Below are 17,757 nucleotides of genomic sequence, written 5' to 3'. Positions count from 1 at the left end.
GGTGCTTCTTATGTATTCTTATTTTAAATAATAAAACAAGTATTAAAAACTAGTACAAAATTGGAAATATTCTTCCTATTAATTTACTTATTATATTTTATTCAATATAAAGTTTATGTATGTTTGTACGTAATCATGCACATGCGTGCGAGCACACGCGTGCGAGCACACGCATACATACATATTCATGTAGTTTAAGATCTAATTTTAGACGATCTATAATTCGTTTTAGAATTCAGCTTAGAATTCTATTAATAATTTAATTGCTGTATAATACGGAAAATGTTTGAAGAATCAAAATAATGCACATTTCAAATAAATATAATAATTTTAGGACAGAATTCTATTTATATTATATAATATGCTATGCTATTATATAAATAGAATTTTGTCCTAAAATCTGACACAACAAAAAAACAGAGTAGTGAAAACTTTCCGACAGTCAATTTAGCATATTTGGAAAAAAGAATTTTATATAAATAAAATATCTGTCTTATTACTTGCTCTACTATACATATGTACAATTAGTACAGAATAGTAATGTTTCATTTTTTTATAACAAACACTTAGAAGGACAAACCACAGAAATTGTTTACAATTGTTTAATACCATGTGACTGTTCCTCAGAGATAAATAAATATAACAACAAACAGAAAACAGTTCGTTGCTCTTTCAAGTTTGCCAAATATAAATTAAGTAAATAAATTTATTATTCACACTGTACAACGTATATTATTTCTATTATTTTTTATCTTTTTATAGATAAAAGCAACAATAAAGTAATACTTTTCAATATTGTCTTTATCATATTTTGTATGTACATACTAGAATCTGATGCCTGTAAGATCGTAAGATTCATAAGCGCACTCTTCTGTATGGAATTCGTCGTACTCCAAGCCGATGTAGTCGATCTCCAATCTGAAGTGACCGGAAACATCGTCGCCCAGCGATATACCAAAGTTCGAAACCTCGTGCAGCTCGATCGGCATCTGAACGTCCTGCAACCTGCCCTTACTTGCAAATACAAATTTGGAGAATGGTATCCGGACGTATTGCCAATAGGGTCCGCCCCGCGTATGCAGCACATAGTGATACATGTCGTTCCAGGTCAGATCGAATATACCCCTGGTGGCGATGTTCACCACGTAGCACCTGCCGTCACCTCTGACACGTAGGACGAGATGGGTGTATGACGTCCAGTCGTGGTAGACCTCGCGCTTGAAGGACTTTCGTTTCGGCACGCTGTTTATGTTGACGTAACCGGCGTACTTGATTTTCCCGTCTTTGGGCAAACGGTTGTTCAGCGTGCCATAGAATACACCAGTGCCGGTAGACGACAGCTCCAATCTGAGAAACAATGAGACAGAGGGGAACTGTGAGGAATAAAATCACTTGGAATCTTTTAAGATCTTTCGGAAATATAATTTATACTCACTTGGCTGTTGAAAAGCCCTCGTTGTAATCGCTGTCGCACGTGGTGACCCACTGATCCAATGCCTTCGGATTGCCCCGAAATCGCCACACAACGTCGATCTCGTTCGGTCTGTATATAATAATAGGATCCATTCGCAGTTGCTCCTTCACCTCCTCCATCAGAATGCCAAACTCTTCCTTGAATTGCCGGTATCCCTCACGTATTCTCCTAAATATATTCAGATCTTGTACCGGCGGCGGTTTGTCGTACAACCGTTTGTAACCTGATTTTCGATCTCGTTCAAGAAAACATAGAGTTGAGGTCGTATGCAGTTTTCTCCTGCCGATCGCAAAATTCGTTAATATTCTGCCGAAAACCCGTATGCTCATACTTGTTTGAAATTATACGGGGATTATACGCAGAGACTGTAGAAGTTATGTCGTGCTAGGTTATGTTATCTTTCGATTTTTAACTCCTTCCGGAATTAATTTTATCTAACATCATTGTCATGAAGCACTTTATGTATAAAATATAAAGTGTCTATACGATATAAAATAACTCTCTGTATATAATTCTAATCAGAACAAGATGTAGTCAAGAACTAACAACAAATTGATCTTGAAGACTTGACACTTGACTTTGGCTCTAAACCTACGTTGACCGATATTGACCGATATTACGTGCGGAAATGTGCGAATCATAGACTACAGATCTTTTTTATTTATTTTCAAAAGTAAAATGCAAAAGAAAATATATATAAATATTATAACTCTAAATTATAAATAATTATTTTATAATATACAATAATTATAGTGTGTAATTCTATAATTAATATTTAAAATATTTTTTAATTATAAATAAACATCATTAAAGCTACATTATATACATTTGTAATAAAATACAAATTGTATATTTATTCATTATAAATGTTTAAGACGTAAAATTTAAATTCAGATTGTACATGAATTTCTCTAGCAACATATATAAAGGAAACAAAAATTTATATAAATTAATTTTAAAAACAGAAATAAAGATAATAAAACATTAAAATAAAAAATTTAAAAAACTGATACTAAATCTACTACTAATTATAAGCTCTAGCTGACTATAAATCATAGAGAATTTTTTCATAAAATACAAGAATATTCTCAAACAATTTTGTGCAAATAATCAAATGTTTGGTTTGAGATGTAAAAAATTTATAGAAATATATAAAAATATATTCTTAAATATATAGAAATAGATTTAAGAAGGCATAGAAGCACAGCATTTTTTTCTATAATAATTTGAAAGCATTTTTCCATAATAAAAATATTGAGTTTATCATTCTAAATGTACTTTACAAAACTTTATACATACAGGATATTAATTTTTACATAAGATATAGTGAGCATAATAGTACAAAAGGAAGTAATATACATCATACGATCTAAATTTCAACAAACATACAATATTATACATAATAATATACAGATTGGGGTGGCTAAGGCGACGTTCGCGTCGGTGTTTTCTTTTTCGTCAAAAACTTATACGTATCCTTTGATAACAAATAACTGATGCCACCAGCGATTGTGGTGAATGCCGTAATATAACATAGACATTGCAGGATTGGATGGCCTACAAAATGGTAAACTGGAGCGGCCAACGTTCCAGCAACGAGAGACAGTTGTACCCCAGTATTCAGCTTGCTCGTCAGGGTCGGCGCCAATTGTACGGTAGCGTGTGTGGGATCGAAATATCTCGCCAAGGTTTTCTGAAATTATATCGCATCGAGATTAATCCATTAATACGTTCAGACGAATGACGTATAACTAAGAGGTACAAAATATATACATACTGGTGGAGGCAAGGAACGATATCTGATGTAAGACGCAGCGGTCACTAGAACAACGTCGCGCGAGACGACGAGACAGGTAAGCGGAACCGGTATCAGACCGACCCACGCCAGAGATAGGAAGAGAGTGCCGACGAGCAATTTGTCCGCGACCGGATCCAAGAAGCTCCCGAGCTTGGACGCCTGCGACGTCCAGGTGCGCGCAATCCAGCCGTCAGCTAAATCACTCAGTCCTGCAAACGCGAGTAGCCATAGCGCTATCTGTGCCATGGTATACTTTACATTTTAGATTTTTAAGGACATTTTCGAAGAAGACTTAACATACTCTTTATATTAAACAAATAAATAAAATCAATTATAGAGAAATGGTTTAGCAAATTTTAATGTCAGTTTTACTTATACTTTTATATTATTAATAAATAAACAAGTGTCCAAAAACAGAAATCTTTATCAAAACATGAAGAAAGTTTGTTTCTTGCTTTCTCAAAATAGAAACTGCATTACATATTATATTGTAACATTTACATATTCTGAGAGACAGCCAGGTGAAGATTCTTTTCGGAATTTTTCCACAGAAGCATTTTAATTTTGTACAAAAGCTTTAAGATTTTTTATAGGTTTAACATATCTTCATCAAAATATTATGTCACACCTGATAATCTTGCGACAAGATCAGATAACTTAGAAATGGCGATGTTACGATGCGACCCATGCACAGCAGATTAGGTATTGTCCAGATGTTTTCCTTCTCGATTATCTCTTCCACTTTTCTTCGTGTGTGTTTGAAATTTTGCACAATACGTATCCGCAATGGTTTCCTTTGCGTCCGCTCGTTTGGACTGACAGGACGCTGTCTGTAACGACTTTCGCTCTCTGTGACATAGAATCTGGCTTGGCACACGGGTATAAATCGTGTTAAGCAGTGCTCTATTAGACTTTTGTTTAAAGCTGCATGGTATTTAAACGGCAGAACAGTGAAGCAGTTCATGATCGTTTGCTCCTATATGGAAAATATTAAGAAAAAAGCATTATTTTTATGTAAATAAATAATAAATGTGTAAAATATGCCTTATGATGTAGAAACAAGTACAATGGAATATTTTTCGTAAGCGGATTACATCATTTTAATTAAATTTCAAAATTCTAAGCTTGGGTTATTCAAATTATTAAATCGAGCATTGACAATAGTTAATTCGTATAAACTTACCACCTCACTGTTGCGCTTAGACGCTTAGAGTCGTTCGCCTTAATTTGTTTGTTTTAATTTAAAACGGTTTAATTTAAACAGAGTACAACACACTGTATGATTGTTCTCCGTAAGTCCTGAAATTGCCTGAAATATTCTACGCCGCTTGAAACGCAAATTATTTTACGCAGAATACGCGCATGCCTTCTACACGACAAACCGCTTCATTTTTGAGGTTATCTAATTATCATGCTCCAACTCTCACTACACTCACCGGACCGCACCAGACCGCACTATGAACTATGAACAGCTTAAACATGAATCTAAAGGTGAAAGGTTCTAAAAGTGTCAATATTATATTCAGTTATTTACCTTACATGTAATTATTAAAAAAAATAAAACTAAAGAAAATATAAACTATATAAACTTTATTTAGGCAAAATAATTAGCAAAAAAAACCCTGGTAAATTATTGAACATTTTGGTAAAAATTAATCATTGTATATAAAACATATAATAATAAAATTTAAGTAGACATTTGTATTTATTTATACTTTTTAAATAAAATGTAATAATTACAAAAAAAAATCAGAAATACGTCATTATAATTTTAAGAGAAAACAGAAAAATATTTTAAATTAATAAAAAAGTAGGATTAAGGGAGAAAGAAGGAATTACAATTATAAAAATAGCATATATTATAATTAAGAAACATTTTCCAAAAAACTGTTTTAACTCGTGATTACAAGAGAAATTTACATCATAAAAGCAAAAAATTGAGTGTTGAAAAATAATTGGTTATATAAAAAAAAATCATTTTTATTATAGTAAAATAGATTAAGCTAATTAGAGTTTGATCATCGCTCTCGCATGTCTCGCACGTTCTCCTCTAGGACACGGGGGAGTGAAGGGGAAGGCCCTCTCTCGCGCGCCTAGCAGCGAGCAACGCGTCGCGCCACGCGCACGCGCGTGTACAACGGGTTGCGGCGCGGCAGGCGCGCGCGCGCGCATCGGGTCGCGCGTGTCGTCGTCGAGAGTACCCCGAGCAACAGAGTGCCTCCCTCCGCCCCCCTCACGTGTACGTACACACGTATACACCCCCGTCCACCACGTATCCGTCTGCCGTGTGCTGCGGCTGGCAGCAGCAGCCCGAAGCTAAGGCTGGCCGCGCGCTCTCTCTCTTTCTCTCTCTCTTTCTCTCTCTCACCACCCAACCAACCCCTGGCGATCTCACGAGCGAGGGGGCGACCGACGGCGCCTGGCGACCTGCTCGCGGACGAGGATAATGCGCTCGCGATCCCGCGCGAGGCGAACCCCCCGGCCGGAGGAACCGCACCACGACCGAGCCACGTAAGGAAGCTCTTTAATGTCACACCGTGGACGAGTATGATTCTGGCTGGATCAGACCACTTCTTGGCGGGTAAGTCCACTATCTAGCTGGAGCCCCTGTGGCGACGGCCACCGCGACCGCGACAATGACGGCGATGGCGACGGCGACGGCGACGGTGACGGTGACGGTGACGGTGACGACTCGCGCTTTATTCGCGAATAAAAATGTATATCGTCTAATTTCGAGAATGTCATGTTTTCTCTCTCTCTCTCTCTCTCTCTCTCTCTCTCTCTCTCTCTCTCTCTCTCCCCCCCCCCTCTCTCTTTCTCCCCTCTGATTTCATTTCATTAGAACGCGTCGAAAATCAGGTCTTGAATCGATATCATTGGCTGTTCTAGCCGGATCGTCGTTCGCTTTAATTGGGATCGAAGATAGATGGGTGGAAAATTATGACGTCGATCCGATCGCGGTCTCTCTCTCTCTCTTTCTCTCTCTCTCTCTCTCTCTCTCTCCGCATTGCGCAAGCAATTCTCGAAATCGCGAGAGCGATGCGTTCGTGGGTTCGTCGAAAGAGGGATGGAGTGGCGAGGGGGAGGGTGGCGGTGCAATGTAACGACGACGTTTCTCCGGGGGTTTGCCGATTAACGGGGTAAATCGGTTGCGAAATATCCAGCCGAGAATTGAGCGGCTCGAACCCGCGCTCGCATAAGACGATAATCATTTTCTTCCCGATTGCGCCGCGCCGTTATTAATCGCGGGGGGGAGGGTAAAAACGTGCGTGCAACGCTGCGCAGTTCCGCAGGTGTCTATGTGTCGTGCGGCTAGTTTGTCACAACTGGAGCGATAATAAATTATTCCAGGTCATTATACGGCGTAATACGTCGCCGACGCTGTCGTCGCCGCGCGTTCGATACGACGGCCGATGTCCACGGCGGCTGAAAAATCCCTCAAGTTCACAAGGGCGAAAGCGCGCGGAGCCTTCGATTTTTATGATTAATTTTTTAGACGCACGGGGACTTGCACCCGAAAGTTTTGGATCTGCCTTGCCGGGTTTATTCATATTTATTTGACTGTTATTTTGTCACTTAATTTTATTTATCGGATTATTTGTGATTGATTTTTGTCAGAGGCACAAAGGGACTTGTTATGAAAACGATTTTATTTTGTTTATCTTTGCGAGTGTATTTGTACTATTTTTTTTATTTTGTTATTTAATGTTGGTTATTAGATTATTTTATTTAAGTTCTTTGGCATTTATCTTTTTGCTCTCTTTTCTGTTTATTTCTTGTTACCATATGGAACATTTTTTTAATTAAAGCATTAAATTACTATAATAATTGTTACAATTATTATTTGATATAATAATTGTTATTATATGCCATTTATATGACCCTACAGAAGTTTAATCTTTTTTATATTAATTTGATATCACATAATTGTGGAATTTTATCATTTAACTATCGATTAGTTTATTTTATTTAAATTCTTTTGTATATCTATTTTTTGCACTTTTCTTCATTTATTTTTTGTGAAATACTGAATGTTTATTAGTTAAAATGATATATATATAATAATTACATAAATAATAATAAATATAATAATTGAAAGAATTATAAGTTGCTTGTATTACTAAATAAAAATTTTATATTTTTTTAATGTTAAATCGTATTTCTTTATTCTCTGATCGCGTAACTGATCATGTAATAATGAATAGAAGCGTTTCGCGTATATCTTGTAATAATATAATGTACATGGAAAACGAGAACTCCATTCTTGATATTACATTAGATAATTAATTGCGTGCGATGAAACTTAGCAAGATAGTCCGCGTTTAAGTTAATTGAAAAGTACAATTTTAATACACGTTGATAATTGCTTTATTAAGTCTGATGTTATTTGACAATAAAGGTAACATGCGATTATTTATATAGTTTTAATTAAAATAGAAATTAAGCAGTAATTGTATCAGTGTATAGTATTCTTCAGCATTTACAGACAAGATTTTTACCCAGAGACCTTGCATCGAAGGTCATCAAGATGCGTAAAACTTGGCAATATTGATTTATTGAGAATTCTTATAAATTATATAAATTCTATCTAAATAATTTATTCGTTCGTAGAATGGAAAAGAATTCTTGTAATGCAATTTAGCCTTTTTATTGTCGAATATTTCAACCTCTTATTTATGGAATAGTCATGAAAAAGCAAAGAAAAAATCGATGACGTTGGATAGAATGAATAAATTTGATTGCGTTAATGAGATATCAGAAGTTTTCATCTCATTAACACAATAATAGGGGTAAGTTTCACTGAGTACCAGCAGCATTAATAATTTATTTAAAATTTGTAAAAACTCGACGAAAAGACTTAAAAAGAAAATAAGGAAAATAAAAAAAAACACGAGAGAAGAATTGTAATGGAATACAAGACATTTTTTTAAGAAAAAATCAGAGGCAGAACAAAAAACTTTGAAACATTTACGTATTGTTTTTAAGAAAATGTTATCCACCCTTAAAAAAATTAGCGTTATTTATTTTCTTTAAAATTTTACACATAAAAAAATTACCTATTCTTGAAAAGAAATTTTATAAAAATAATTTTTTTCAATTAATTACAATACATTTAATTGGGATTTTTCGGATTGTTTTTAGTACCTGTGGAAGCGGCTGCAGTTTTGGGTGCCGTTGCCGGTTTCGTAGTGCTCCTTCTAGCTCTTTTCCTTTACCTGTCCCGGAAGTGGTGCTTCACGCCGCCTTCATCCACTACACTCTTCGGCGGAGTCTGTGTGCCTCTCTGTGAGTCCACCAACAGCTCCACATCTCAAATCTCGAAAAACATAGGTACATGATCTTGGTTTACCCTGATTTCCACAACTCCTGATCTTCCAGCAGATTTTCATCATTTCGAATTTATTTGAATTTTACTCCCCTCTCGATTTGTGATAACACGACTTAATTTCAAATTTATTAAATAAAACACGAAACCAATTGACTTGTAATCTGTTACACTAGATTTGCCTAATTTTTAAAATTTACATATTCGCGATTCTTTGCGGAATAAATAATTCATAATAACAAATATAATTTCACTGTGTAGGGAAGGCATTCTCTTATTCAGATCCAGAAACAAGCTCTGATTCAGAGGAAGACGCTCTTCGACGATTAAATTTGCGTGCACACCCTCCGCCGGATACGTTAACTATCCAAGCGGAGGACGGACCAACTATCGTAGGTTAGTAATGGTAACAAAATAGAATAAAAATTCAATTAGAACTTTAAATTATATTTAAAATTTAGAATTAGAATTCTAAGGATGAGTATACATAAAACATGTTTATATACACGTAATTATTTACACGTAATTGTTCATAGATGCTGGGACCACTTCCAGCAGTTGCACTGAAGAACACTCTCCAGCAGATCAACAACAGGTGATTTCTTGATTGTGCTTAAGAAAAATTGTAAAAAATTTCGCAAAAAAATCCAGTGAATTGGAGACTAAAGGAACTTGTGTTTAACATTATATTCCGTTTCGTCTGTTTTAGTGTGTAGTGGAAGTTGGAGCTTCTGGCATTATACTCGATAATCGGGAACAAGAAATACAAGTTGAGCAAAATGACTCGACAACCAATGATGTTATCACAACGATGGGTACAACGGCTACCGAGGAAGTTGGCAGTTTGGAAGTCGCTTTTCTATATGATGCCCCAATGCGCGAGATGACAGTTCGTATAATTACTATTTAATTATTTGATCAATTTTACTTTTTACACTTATAATTTTTACTTTTAATTTTATTTTTGGATTATTTTTGTCTTAACAAAATGCTCTTACAATATATATATAAAATTTATTATCTAAAATATTTCTTATTTTGCATATTAAATTCCCATATTCACTTTAAATTATTTAATTATATGGCTGTTAGCAAATGAGATATTGTTTTCCTAGGTTCACGTATTACAAGGGCGGAATTATCCCTCTGGCATTGGCGGCAGCCAGGTACGATTAGTGCTACTACCATCAAAAAAGCAAAGACGCAAGACTCGTGTTCGACAAGGAACATCCCCGCAGTACATGGAGAGCTTTTTGCTTCCTCGTGTAAATCCTGAGGATGTAAATGCAATGGGAGTGCGACTCAGAGTGTATCTATGGGGCGGCAGAATGATGCGTCGGGAAAGATTGTTAGGCGAGACCAGAGTGTCCTTCGATCAAATTAATCTTCAGTTAGAGACGACCCTCTGGTTAACTCTTCAACCACCGCTTTCTTCTTCGGTAAATTTAATTCTAAAAGACTATACTTAATCATGAGCTGATTAAATAAAGATATTACTGACATCTTTTAATAATAATTAGAGTGATGTGCAATGTACCCAGATATAATATAATTTACAGCGTGTAGTTAAAAAGTCAAAAGTTAAATAACAAAGTTAAAAAGTTTGTAACTTAATTTAGTTAATTTTAAATGAGTTAATTTTTAACTTCAATTAGTTACTTTTAAAGCACAAACTTTATTTTATTAACTTTTTTTTCTAAGTTAACACAATTTATCTAAAAAAAGTATTTAAAAAATTATTTTTATATAAAAACAATATTGCTTTTATATAAACTTAATTTACACAAATATCAAATTTATTTGATGATCCAATTGTTTTAAGTAATTGACTTGAAAAAATTACGATTTTTAACTTTAACTTAATTTGATTTTACAAAATATTATCTAATTTGATCATGTAATTTATGTGAGAATAAAGTTGTATGAAAATTGTATTACGCTTTTCAGGCACAGGATTGGGGAACGACTAGCAGTTTAACTCGTAGCGATTCTACGGGATCACAACAGTCGGTCCAGTCGTATGCCTCTCCAGCCATACCACCTTATGGCAGCAGCATGAAAGGAGGCAGTGTCGCCGAAATCTTGATCGGTTTGGCGTACAATGGTACGACAGGCCGCTTATCAGTTGAAATAATCAAGGGTTCTCATTTCCGCGGCGGTGGTGGAAACGATACAAAACCTCCCGACACTTACGTCAAATTGGCTCTTATCGATAGCAACAATCACGAAATGGGTCGGTCTAAGACCGGCTTGAAACGCGCCCAACCGAATCCCCTCTATAAGGAGACTTTTATATTTCAGGTAACCTTTTTTTTTCTTAACCCTTTAACTGTGTTGTATTTGAAACGAAAATCATGACATTGCAATCGGCAATTGATTCTTAAAAATATATAGATTTCGCAAATGAGATTACTTTATAATGAATTATATGCTTTTCGTTAAAGGATTAACAACGTTTAAAATGTGATATATGGGATATCTCATTCCTGAATATAGGTTGCATTGTTCCAACTGGGAGATGTGACACTCTTCCTTTCCGTGTACAATCGTCGACGAGGTGGAATGGGCAGAAAAGGACGGGAGATGATTGGTTGGCTCTCCTTGGGTCTGAACAGCTCTGGATCCGAGGAGCTGCAGCATTGGAACGAGATGCGGACAGCGAGGCAACCGATGCAAATACAACGCTGGCATTCGCTACTGCGCCCCTGAGGTGTTCTCGTGTGAGTGCCTCTTATGGATTTCATTCTTGACGCAGCTATTCGAGCGCGAAATGATTTAACTGCCGTACTCACCGACGAGTACGGAAGATGGATGGGCGTTTCCAGAGAGGAAACAATTGCTCGCGGCAGGCTTTATCTCGAGGGAGAGATTTCAATTCTTTCTCCTTATCTCACGGAGACATGTTGTGTACTGCCTGTTTGAAGAACGGAAGTCAATATTCCAATCGGTCTGTCAATCCCAAGTCAGAGCCCGAACAATGCAAGCGTCCAAATAATATCGCGAAGACGTTCCGACTTCTATGTCTGTTAAATGAAAAAAAAATCCACGGACATTGTATATGATAACATAATAAAGTTCAAGAGATATCTTAATGTTTTGGAGCTCTGTTAGACGAGTATCAATGTCTAAACGGCGTTCTAAGTTCTCCCTGTTAAAAGATGTAACTTTCAATGTTACGAATTTTAAATTAAGTCCTTTTGAAACTTTCTGGGCTTTGTTTTGTTCGGGATGCTCTGTTTGGAATACACTGTAAATTCTGAGTTACACAAACTCTTGTCTAAATGTACCAAGTACATTTCCTTTTTGATACGCTGATGGGAGCAGTGTGGCTAGTCTTCGATGTTGAGAGTCCCGACGATCGCGTGGATCGTTGTCCCGGCGTTTATCGACGTTCCGGCCCAATCGTCGTACCTGTCACATGGTACGACGCTCTCCGACTCGACATGTGCCTGAGCCAATCTGAATCCTTCATTTTTTACTTTGTGCCTTTCACCCTTTTTATGCGCGCCACGCTAAACTGGAGAAGTGAAGTGTAAGCGGAGAATTTAAATGTTTGAACAAGGCGTCATTTCGAAAAATGGATTGTTACATTTCTTGACGTAATACTTTAAGACATGCAGGGTGGCTATACGATAGAAGATATGGGATTCTTTAATCGTTTTCAAGGTATTCTGAGAATCCGTAAAAAGTACTTTTGCATGGATTAGGAAATACTCTATAAGAATATTAGAGTTTTTTTCATAATTGTTGAATTAGGAATGAGCCAAATGTTGAAATCCAGGAAGAGCCAAAAGTTCCTGTGATTTTAGTAAAAGTATTCTTAAAAATCGAACCTCTCGATTTTATTTGTATCAAAGCCTAAAAGAAAAAGTTACTTGAAAATCTTCAGAGATTTAATAGAAAATTTCTAAAAAGGTTAGTACTTTAATCTAAGAAAAAAAAACTGTTGAAATGTTTTCTTGGAAAACACGTTTCTTTTTTGAAAAACTTGAGAATTTGGAAAAGTGATTCGTGTGTCCACCCTGAGATAGGATAACATCGGCACAATGAATTATTAATGTACGACTATACTTGCTGTTTATGTAGAATAATAAATTGTTGAGACACGACTTGACTTGCTTATCCAATTATAACAATTATTCTATACATATGTAAATTAATGTAATATCGAAATAGCAAGCGTTTCACTGGCTTTGAATATCTATCATTATTTTTATTAATTAAGAAGCTTTTTATTGATTTTTTTTCAATTTTCGAGGCTAAAATGTACTTCAGTTTAGATAAAATATTCCTAAAATAAATTCACTACTCCTTCACTTTTAGATAGTAATTCATTAAAAGTTGATGTTGCTTTTTATTACTGTGTAAATTTTCAATTAGATTCAAAATAAGATTTTATTAGAATCCAAAAAAACTGTCGAATAAGTTAAATTTTTCTTTGTCGAAAAATTGAACATTCTATACTTTATATTGTTTCTATGGTAAATGAATACATTATTCATTATAGTTATATCATACGTATCTCAACAATATCACTATTTTTCAAATCGTAAATTATTACCGCTACTTCTTCATTGTGTCGATATTAACCTATTTTGCTGCATATATAATAATTATACACGAGCGGTCGATAATGCTTTTTCGCTTAAAGTTATTTGCAAAGTTTTAAGTAAGACTGTTGATTCAAAATTGTCCATCAAGCTATGTATAATTTATTAATTGCCATCGCTGTAATTATACACTACTTTGTAAACTTACATTTATTTCAACATGGAGCTGATTTGCTATTAGTGTCTCTAATTTATTATTACTTTAGTTTGGAACTTGAAACGCATCCAGTTCAATCTTTATTCAACATTTGACGTACTTTGATAAAATTCTTCTTAAACAATTTATTGAACATGATCATAATTTATTTTTGATGAGTGTTAAATATTTATTTTTATAAAACAGTCGATCATGTTCTATATCATTAATTCTGCGTTTAATTCGTAGCAATTTATGATCAATAAATTCGGTCAACTTTATTCCTTTAATGCTAAATCGGAACTAACCAGAAATTATTCGCGTGCTGCATAATGTAGATTCTTGATTCCTAAAATGGCATTATTAAATATTTAAGTGAAGTGCTGCTGTAACTTCCTCCGGACACTTGTGCGTTTATTTGCCCAACATTCTTTCCATCTCAAATCATTTTTCTTTCTGCTTTTGAGACTGGAGCTAAGATCCAAAGCTACATTGAAATGTTCTCTAATCTCATCTGAGAATTTTAAATAAAACTCCTCGAAAATCAGAAATTTTTTTTACAAAATTTGAGTAAACATTATGGTGGCAAATATCAGCTTCAATATAGAAAGATAAACGCAATATATATAGAAGTAGAGTATTTATGTCATCGACACTGCGACACGATATTTGGAATGGCTGCTGAACTGACGAGAATATTTTGAACTTTATTCGAACGCAACATTATCAATGGAATAACTTCAAGCGAAAAGGCATTATTGATGTTTATATTCGCTCCCGATATCCGATCTGCTTGTGTTTGTTCATATAAATCAATGTGGCGAATATCAAGCCCGTGTTCTCGCATGCATTTGACATTACTCAATATAGCCATCCGATTTTTTCTTGTTATTCGATATATAGTCTTATTATGCAGTTCAACAAGAAAAGAAAAAAATTTTTTATTTTTTCATGTTATAGTTTAAAGAAATTTGAGATTAAGTTTGAATAAACAATTGAAAAATATTTGATAGACTCTTAAAATTCTAATGAGGAAGATTTAATTTAATCAATAATTTTCCTGCAAAAATAAATATTCCAATTTATTTATTCGAGAAATTCTATTAGTTTCATTTTTGTAACAATTTCTCTAAGAACTGGAAATTTTAACATTGCATTTAATTCTACGAATGGATAAACATTTCCAACATATTATGTGCTATAACTGTATAATAGCAAAGTTCATCTAAATAGATTTTCTTTACATTTTTGTTACATTTTACATCTCAAACATCTTAAAATTATAACGTGAAAAAGAAGAATTACGGAGATAAGAAATGCAATTCAGAATAAAAAATTATGGGGATGATTATTCCTGTTTTTTTGTTTGTCAAATTTAATTCCTGTTGAACTGCGTTATTACAACTTGGGCATACGTGAATGAAACGTAGATACCTGGTGATAATTAACTTTAAAACGAACCAAAAATATCAGTGATGAACTTATTTTTAGTTTAATATGTACTTAGCTAATAAGTTAAGCTTAAGATAAGAACATAAATGATACTTAACACCAAGATTAATCATAAAAACTTTATGCAAGAAAGAGATTTTTACTTAAAAAACAAAATTTATTAATAAATTAATGTGATTGATAATATTAAGCTAAATGGCCTCACAGCCATTGAAATGTTTAATATTAACTTACATTACGTAAAAAAATTTATACGCGTTTTGCTCGTCGAGACGTTTATGAATAATACGTATATCTATATTTGCATACAATGATTTTTCTCTCATTATTTACTTTCGTTTTTAACTTCAATTTAGAATGGTATCTCACGTTCCCTTCAGGTGTGCCTGAAGAAAATTTGGATGGATTAGCAGCAGCAGATGTAATAATAGTAAGGATACATATATAAGATTAGGACACTGGACAGTTCGTGTCTTGAGATGGTTCGAGAATGGATTGATACACGCGTGGGTCGGCAATTATCGCCGCGATGTGACGGCGATGACAGTTTAGCGAGATTCTCTCTTTCTCTCTCTCTCTTTTTCTCTCTCGGATCGAGATGGTGGAACACGAGACCAACAGTTCGACAATTCAATGACGCACAATGACTCGCAAAACTCACTTCGTAAATGCAAATGTGATTGTAGAGTCGATATATTATAAATGAAATAGAAACATACACGATCACGAGTACGTTAGGGATGTGGCATAATCTATATGCATTAATATTAGAACTTTTGAGCAAGGGGTTCCTGCGTTAAATTAGCTATATTAGGACACGCAGAAGTAGAGAATACGATTAAAGGCTAAATTCACGTCCAAGTTAGATTATGGGAGAAAAATTGATTCATAATATAAAGATGTACAAGATATTAAAAAACTGATCATACGAATTTTATTTGTTTATCGTAAACATTTTATTTTAACATTTCTTTATTAAAGTCGCATTTCCTTTTAGCAAAGCACAATTGAGCTTTGTCATTTTTACAATCTATATTTTTCACTTTTTTCTCTTTGAATCTTAATATTAAATCTTTTTTTTACCTTTAACATTATTAAATCTTAATGGAAAAATTATCTTGATTCTTGATGTTGACGTCATATTTCAGTCAAAGTTGAATAGAAAATTAAACGAAAAACAAGATCTAGTTATATTTGCGTGTGGGTGCGCGCGCGCGCGCGCGCGCGCGTGTGTGGTGGTGGTGTGTGTGTGTGTGTGTCTGTGTGTGTGTGTGTGTGTGTGTGTGTGTGTGTGTGTGTGTGTGTGTGTGTGTGTGTGTCATGCTTCATTTGCGAAAGAACGTTTATTTTCAATTGTTACATTGTGTTACAAGTCCGAAAAGTCAGCTATTTCTTATGAGTGCGCGCCGTTCACCCGCACGAGTGATCAGGACCTTCGTCGAGGAATTTTTTAATTTCTTCTGTCGTTAAAACTTTCGACTTTTTGCTTTGAAATCCTTGTACTTGTTTCTTGAAAAATGTAATAAGTTTGTCATATTCATGAATGTTAATGTTATTGTTGATACTCAGAATGCTTCTTAACATCGAGTAATTTGACCATGATACGGAAACGATTTCTGCAAGACTATTCTCGAACGCTTGAACGGTGCGGGAATGAATCACTTGTGCGAGAAAACTCCTTGAGGAATCGGTGACTTTCAAAAAAGTGACACAAAAAAGGCTTTTGATGCACATGTAACAAAATATAATTTTTTTAGCATTTTGTATTTATAATTATTGAATGTTTAAGTAATTAATTATGCAATTATGTAGTCCATGCACAAATACAGAGTTTAGTTGACTAACTAATTAAAGAAAGTAGCTTTGATAAACTAAACTAATAAGTGTTCTTTAAACTTGTTTGGAGTAGCTCTTCATGCTTTATATTCGAAACTGCACAAGTTTTCTCAATTTACCTGGCAAGCGTGACTAGCAATTTATGCGGTTTGATATTGTCATTAAAATACAGAGGCGCATAGTTAATAACGTGGGAAAGTAGTAGCCTTAGACCAAAGGATTGTTAGGGAACCCCTAGATCACCGGACGAAGCCAGCGACTGATTAATGAACAAACGTTGATTAATGAACAAATAATTAATGAACAAATGCTGTGAATCATTTAACGCTTGACTTTTTCAAGCCTATAGTAGTAAAGATTTTCATCATGACATATTAATCCATGCTCGAACTATTTTATCATTTACATTTTAAGAATAAAAATAATTGCGGGGACTCAGAAATCTCCTTTAGGACACGAGAAAAATTGTTTTTATCGTCACAATAAGAATGAGTCTTAAATCCACAGTATCAAACGGACACCGTCAATCAAATTTTATTAATTTATCCTAACTTTAACTGAAGTTTAACTAAAGCATTAATTTGATTGGTGGCATCCATTTGACACTGTATTTCAGACACTCCCTCACAATAAGCGTGAGCTCTCTTTTTACTACGCAATATGTGCGCTAGATGTGCGTTGCGAAGACAAACTGTTGTAAACGAGATTTTAAAATATTCCGATAATGAGAATTTAGAAGCACAGAGTATCCGAGAGTTTAATGAATTATCTTTTATTTATACATTCTTTGATAAATTTAAATCTTTTTGTACAAAGAAACATGCCAATATCCACTTCCTGGTTGGCCATTGGATATGTTTATAGTTAAAAAAATAGAGATGTATATTTTTATTAGGGTTTAATTGCTTGCAGATAAATTAAATTCTCCGAACATGAAAAATGTAAGGTATGTAATGTGAAAAAGTATTGAGACGAATGATATTTGCATCCTGTGTTATAATATATGATATGATAAATAATTTAATGTTATTCTTCAAAGTTTTGGACTCTTTCTTTTAGCTTATATAAATAAATATTAATATTTTTGGTAGTATTATTACTTTTCTTTAAAAATTTTCCATATAT

The 17,757-nt window shown here is 34.4% G+C and overlaps 3 protein-coding genes across 6 annotated transcripts; 1 reads left to right on the top strand and 2 right to left on the bottom strand.

Moving 5' to 3' along the window:
* Window positions 1-81: 81 nt before the first annotated feature.
* LOC105839928 (complex I intermediate-associated protein 30, mitochondrial) lies at window positions 82-2,175 on the bottom strand. The gene is made up of 2 exons (XM_012686580.3): window positions 1,436-2,175; window positions 82-1,347 (listed from the first exon to the last, which is right to left on the bottom strand). The coding sequence occupies exons 1-2, from the start codon at window positions 1,801-1,803 to the stop codon at window positions 825-827; spliced, it is 891 nt and encodes a 296-aa protein (XP_012542034.1). The 5' UTR covers window positions 1,804-2,175; the 3' UTR covers window positions 82-824.
* A 534-nt stretch (window positions 2,176-2,709) lies between these two features.
* On the bottom strand, window positions 2,710-4,880 carry LOC105839930 (probable cardiolipin synthase (CMP-forming)). 2 transcript variants are annotated; one of them, XM_036286700.1, is made up of 4 exons: window positions 4,456-4,880; window positions 3,901-4,248; window positions 3,252-3,524; window positions 2,710-3,167 (listed from the first exon to the last, which is right to left on the bottom strand). In XM_036286700.1, exons 2-4 carry the CDS (start codon window positions 4,234-4,236, stop codon window positions 2,898-2,900), a joined length of 879 nt encoding a protein of 292 aa, XP_036142593.1. In that variant the 5' UTR covers window positions 4,237-4,248; window positions 4,456-4,880; the 3' UTR covers window positions 2,710-2,897. The 2 variants fall into 2 exon arrangements, with proteins under 2 accessions (XP_036142593.1, XP_012542038.2); XM_012686584.3 differs by having other exon boundaries at window positions 3,252-3,509.
* Window positions 4,881-5,097: 217 nt separating this feature from the next.
* Window positions 5,098-17,489, top strand: LOC105839929 (synaptotagmin-14). Of its 3 annotated transcripts, none has more exons than XM_028192638.2 (8): window positions 5,098-5,853; window positions 8,415-8,558; window positions 8,860-8,994; window positions 9,135-9,193; window positions 9,308-9,487; window positions 9,714-10,037; window positions 10,546-10,899; window positions 11,095-17,489. In XM_028192638.2, the coding sequence occupies exons 1-8, from the start codon at window positions 5,820-5,822 to the stop codon at window positions 11,305-11,307; spliced, it is 1,443 nt and encodes a 480-aa protein (XP_028048439.1). In that variant the 5' UTR covers window positions 5,098-5,819; the 3' UTR covers window positions 11,308-17,489. The 3 variants fall into 3 exon arrangements, with proteins under 3 accessions (XP_028048439.1, XP_012542037.1, XP_036142591.1); XM_012686583.3 differs by having other exon boundaries at window positions 8,415-8,603; window positions 11,095-13,830; XM_036286698.1 differs by lacking the exon at window positions 8,415-8,558.
* Window positions 17,490-17,757: the final 268 nt, after the last annotated feature.

This window comes from Monomorium pharaonis, chromosome 5 (assembly GCF_013373865.1).
Source record: "Monomorium pharaonis isolate MP-MQ-018 chromosome 5, ASM1337386v2, whole genome shotgun sequence".
Taxonomy (NCBI): Eukaryota; Metazoa; Arthropoda; class Insecta; order Hymenoptera; family Formicidae; genus Monomorium; species Monomorium pharaonis.
This window is presented reverse-complemented; position numbering and strand designations above follow the sequence as displayed.

What these genes read in the sequence shown, in the direction of transcription:
- LOC105839930 (XM_036286700.1), bottom strand. Translation starts at nt 4,236, where the DNA reads ATGAACTGCTTCACTGTTCTGCCGTTTAAATACCATGCAGCTTTAAAC. An exon ending in TCTTGTCGCAAGATTATCAG is followed by an intron (nt 3,525 to 3,900) that starts GTGTGACATAAT and finishes TAAAATGTAAAG; the next exon opens with TATACCATGGCACAGATAGC. An exon ending in ATCGTTCCTTGCCTCCACCA is followed by an intron (nt 3,168 to 3,251) that starts GTATGTATATAT and finishes ATATAATTTCAG; the next exon opens with AAAACCTTGGCGAGATATTT.
- LOC105839929 (XM_012686583.3), top strand. Translation starts at nt 5,820, where the DNA reads ATGATTCTGGCTGGATCAGACCACTTCTTGGCGG. An exon ending in TCAAATCTCGAAAAACATAG is followed by an intron (nt 8,604 to 8,859) that starts GTACATGATCTT and finishes TTCACTGTGTAG; the next exon opens with GGAAGGCATTCTCTTATTCA. An exon ending in AGGAGACTTTTATATTTCAG is followed by an intron (nt 10,900 to 11,094) that starts GTAACCTTTTTT and finishes TCCTGAATATAG; the next exon opens with GTTGCATTGTTCCAACTGGG.
- LOC105839928 (XM_012686580.3), bottom strand. Translation starts at nt 1,803, where the DNA reads ATGAGCATACGGGTTTTCGGCAGAATATTAACGAATTTTGCGATCGGC. An exon ending in GAGGGCTTTTCAACAGCCAA is followed by an intron (nt 1,348 to 1,435) that starts GTGAGTATAAAT and finishes ATTGTTTCTCAG; the next exon opens with ATTGGAGCTGTCGTCTACCG.